Source organism: Mya arenaria, chromosome 6 (genome assembly GCF_026914265.1).
Source record: "Mya arenaria isolate MELC-2E11 chromosome 6, ASM2691426v1".
Classification (NCBI taxonomy): Eukaryota; Metazoa; Mollusca; class Bivalvia; order Myida; family Myidae; genus Mya; species Mya arenaria.
In genome coordinates this window covers 47,121,186-47,125,465 of record NC_069127.1, presented here as the reverse complement: position 1 = coordinate 47,125,465, position 4,280 = coordinate 47,121,186, and the positions used below count along the sequence as shown (strand labels likewise).

General features: G+C 35.3%; 1 protein-coding gene across 1 annotated transcript; it reads right to left on the bottom strand.

Moving 5' to 3' along the window:
- Positions 1 to 1,210: 1,210 nt before the first annotated feature.
- Positions 1,211 to 4,190, bottom strand: LOC128237843 (insulin-like growth factor II). The gene is made up of 3 exons (XM_052953423.1): positions 4,043 to 4,190; positions 3,756 to 3,868; positions 1,211 to 1,474 (listed from the first exon to the last, which is right to left on the bottom strand). Exons 1-3 carry the CDS (start codon positions 4,188 to 4,190, stop codon positions 1,211 to 1,213), a joined length of 525 nt encoding a protein of 174 aa, XP_052809383.1.
- Positions 4,191 to 4,280: the final 90 nt, after the last annotated feature.

Here is a 4,280-nt window from a genome sequence, read left to right as displayed (position 1 = left end):
CTCGAGCGAGGAAAGACACAACTTTTAGAGAATTGCCAAAACTATCATCATCTGATGACAGGATGAAAAACTGGTCATGTAACGGGTTTTAAAAGTAGTAGTAGTAAAAGTAATGTCCGGAATACACGGTTAGTCACGAAGTCTTAGTCGACTATGAAGCAATGTTGTTATAACTATTAGTTGTCCAACGCTCACTTCGAAAGTATCCAAGTAAAACAGCATACAAGTTTTAAGTGTTTTATTTGATTGTGATAATAATGAATAACAGTGGTAACAATTCCTTTTCACTAGTTTAAAATGTTCATATATTTTGTAATTTTGATAGGAAATCCTAACAGAGGTGTATCCTCGACGCTTGTCAAAACCAGAATAATGTTTTATCAGTATCTTTTGGTCAGTATCTACCACGTGACTGTCACAAGGCTATTAATAAGTTAATATTACATAACTTTTTTCCATGCTGGACCGCCGCATTTAGAAATAAGACGTTTTAACAACAAAATGCGCTTAGGGCGATATGCATTAAAGATAAATATCTAAAGCATGTACTTGTAACGTGGTGGATACGTAACGAACAAAAGAACATTGTAAAATTAATATGCAATGTACATTTGAATATTGCAAAATATATATGTATTCTTATAAAATAAAATTCAGTGACTAAAATGCTACAAGTAAATTATTGCAAATAATTGGCGTTGTAGCACATCCAATGACAAAGGATGTTACAAAAAGTCATGCCAATACATGGCCAATGAAATTGAGACAATTAATCCAGACGCAGGGGACACTAGGGGCTGGGCCCTAAAAATGTCATTGTCTGACTTAATCTTAGACTGACTTAAGCCGGGCATTCTGTTTATATTACAATCTAAAGTTTCGCAACAATCTTTAGACTTAGTGATAGGTTGTCAAGAAAAATAATTCCACAGACTAATTGATAATAGAAATGCTATACGCTGTGTATACTATAATATAAAGTTTGACAACTATGTTTGAATAGAGTAATAAATGTCATGAAATAATTTGGATATTATCAAAAATTCTGTTTTACTTTAAGTACCAAAAATGTATGTTTCTAACAGACAAAATATTCTAAAATTATGAAACATGAAAAGTACTAATGACATTTCGTAAAACTTCATTACACAAAAGTACTCGAAATTTTACAGCATAACAATAACCTCTATATGTTTTATCAATTGACTTTTCATTGTTGATCTATGGCGGGTATCACAGGGGAACGAGTTGGCGAGGGGTTAAGTCTGCGAACATAGAAGAACCTCGTGCGAGGACCATTTCTGTAAACATGAGACTGCCCGGTCTGTGCAAGCATGGTCCAAGGGTTGGACGTTGGTAGATGCTCGTTGGTTTCAGACGATAAGACTTCCTCTTCTATTGGCGAGGGCCTTTCGATCGTCGGTAACGTTTGTCGATGTAGCGTCAATGCTTTCAAGTTGGTTAATACCTCCTCCTGAAAGGCAGAACAAAACATTCACAGTTTTGTTCTGTACATTATCATACACTTTATGAAAGTTTATGCACGAATGCGCTTGAATGAGTGGAATATAACGTTCTTATAATAATATTATGTTTGTTTTTCAATTTAAAAGAACATTATCAAATTAAATACGTATTAAATAACAAACAATATGTAACGTAATAGCTCTATTATATATGTATAACCATGAATCCTTACATTCAACATGTACATGTATACTATTTACATGATAATTTCACACGAGGTAGTCGTTTATATATAGAGGAAAGCACTTGTCACCTGCTTCGCAATTCACGTAATACTACACACTCGCAGAAGTAAATCCGTCGGGCCAGCGGTCCTTTCGACCCGGTTCAAGTAAGATTGTAAAAGCTAAGGTCCGTGTGGCCGATGGAAAATTTCAAACTTTGATAGATGTTTTTCAAACTTGTTTGTCGTATTAATTATAAAAGACACACGTTTTAGCGCATGCGCAATTGAAAAGTTGTATTTTTTTCGGTACTATTGTGTGTGTTTTTCAAAGGATAATATTACTGGAACTCACGAACAGTTTACAACGTCAAATACAATAAAATAATGAACATGTTTAACATGTTTAAGTGTCAGCATGTTATGTACACAAAATACGTTCTAAGATATAGTTAAGCTTTGAGTGCAAGATTAAATGCCTGGATACAGACGCAGTTAAGCAGCATAATCCCAGTATTATGTACATTGATCTTTTGCAAAAATGGAAGCATGGTTCTTAGTTATTTATGGGGGGGGGGGGGGGTTCTGACAAATTTGAGATGCTGTCAGACCAAATGGCTGACACTCGTTCACGATGTTTGATAATGTCGTCGAATTTCCTTTTGACACGACATGTTCTAAACATTTCAAACAGTTCTGTCACGAACCATAAATATGTGTCCATGGCTGTATTAAGAAATGATTTCCGTATTAAATTCGCACGGTTATATCACCAAAGGAGTCTATAATGGTCACATAATAAAGATTTGAGAAGTATTCGAGACGTGTATTTCCAAGGCAATGTATTACTTTTACCCTGGCGAGTGTTATAATATGTTCACGTAGCTGTAAGGTAATAATGGGCTCAATTTCATCTATTACTGACTGCGGTTTGGTCTTAAATACCAAATGTCAGATGTTTAATGTTTGTACATGTACTGAAATATAATTTTTCGTCATTTTAAATCATCACCAGGAACTATTAATGATGTTTTAAATTCATATATTCAATCACAAATAGAAATACCATATTGACCCCCTTGAAGTAATCACATTTAGTCAACATTTGGAAGATCCAATTATGCTTTCTATTGATCTAATTTAGTCAAAGTTATAACAGAAAGAGGTTCGGTAAGATATGTGTTCAAACACACAACAATGTTGCAACACCATAATCGTCGTATGCACCTTAGTAATTGACTTATTGACAGCAGAGATGTTTAAGCATACGGAATAATGAGTTTATATTCATGTTCCTTCCATTGTCGTAAGTACCTTTCCATACAGTATCTTCTTACTTTTCGGACACACATCCGTTTTAGCCATACAAACTTAGTTGTTTTAAAAATTGATATTGGTATACCAATTTACATCTAAGCGCGTGTGGCTTTAGGCTCCAGTAGCAACATGTCCTCATGGCCTATTAAGATTGACACCACGCACAGACGCGGGGTTGAGCGTTATGTTAACGTATAAACTAGCAGGATTTTAGCAGAAATGAAAACAACGTCATTTGACATTATTGGGTTGCGTAGGTCCTTCCTTACCTACTTTAAAATAAAACTACTTCAAGCACAATCAACGTACCTGAGTGAAATTTAAAGCATTAAGAGAACATATTCTGGCGATATATGTGACATGTATAAATATAATTATTACCTCTATTAAACGTTGTATAAACAGTGTCTGCGTTTGTCCCGAATGACCCTTTTACAGTCTCACGGTTATTTGAAGACATTTGAGCAATAAAGGATTCTGCCAGTGGGCGCAACATTCATGTACACACATGACATACTTTGGCCAGCGATGCATTTGCGGATAAGTGTTAATAATTAAAATTAAGCTTTTATTTAGAATACAGTTAAGCGCTTCTGGGTTGTCAGTAGGCTTTTCATGTATATGTTTAATCATAGCCACTGTATGACAAAACAGGACGAATGGTAGCTTTTAAGTGTACAATAGAGGTCCTTAATTGCTCAGATATCTTTAATAAAAAACTGAGTAACTTTAAACATTAGAAACATACCGTATCTACTGTACCCTCCACAGCGCAATACTGCTCCAACTGGCCTAAGGAACACGGCTGGTGACAACATTCTTCCACAATGCCATGTCGGGTGAAACCTATGTTTCGTTTCTCTAAAATATAGTTTGTCTGTATATTATATGTTCTACACGAAGATACTCTACAGTTTGCCGTTTATTAAATATTATTCAACTTCTTATGTGATGACTTATCTTTATCAACGAACATAATTCATTGATACAAATACACTTGGTTAAACAGTGTTTTACTCCACTCACCCCTCCTACTTTGAATCCCGTTGAAGCCCCTGTCCTGACAGACTAGCCTGAGCATAGTGTCGAGGTTCGAGCCACAGCCCACGAACTGCACTTGAGCGGCTTCTGTGATGGCGTCCGTGAGAACGGTCAGAATTAGCGTCACGATTGTCTGCCACATCGTCTTTTCATGTCGTGAAAAAATATTTCATTATGATAAATATTGTATTGTGTTAACTATGCACTTATTTGAAGAAAAAACACTTTAAAA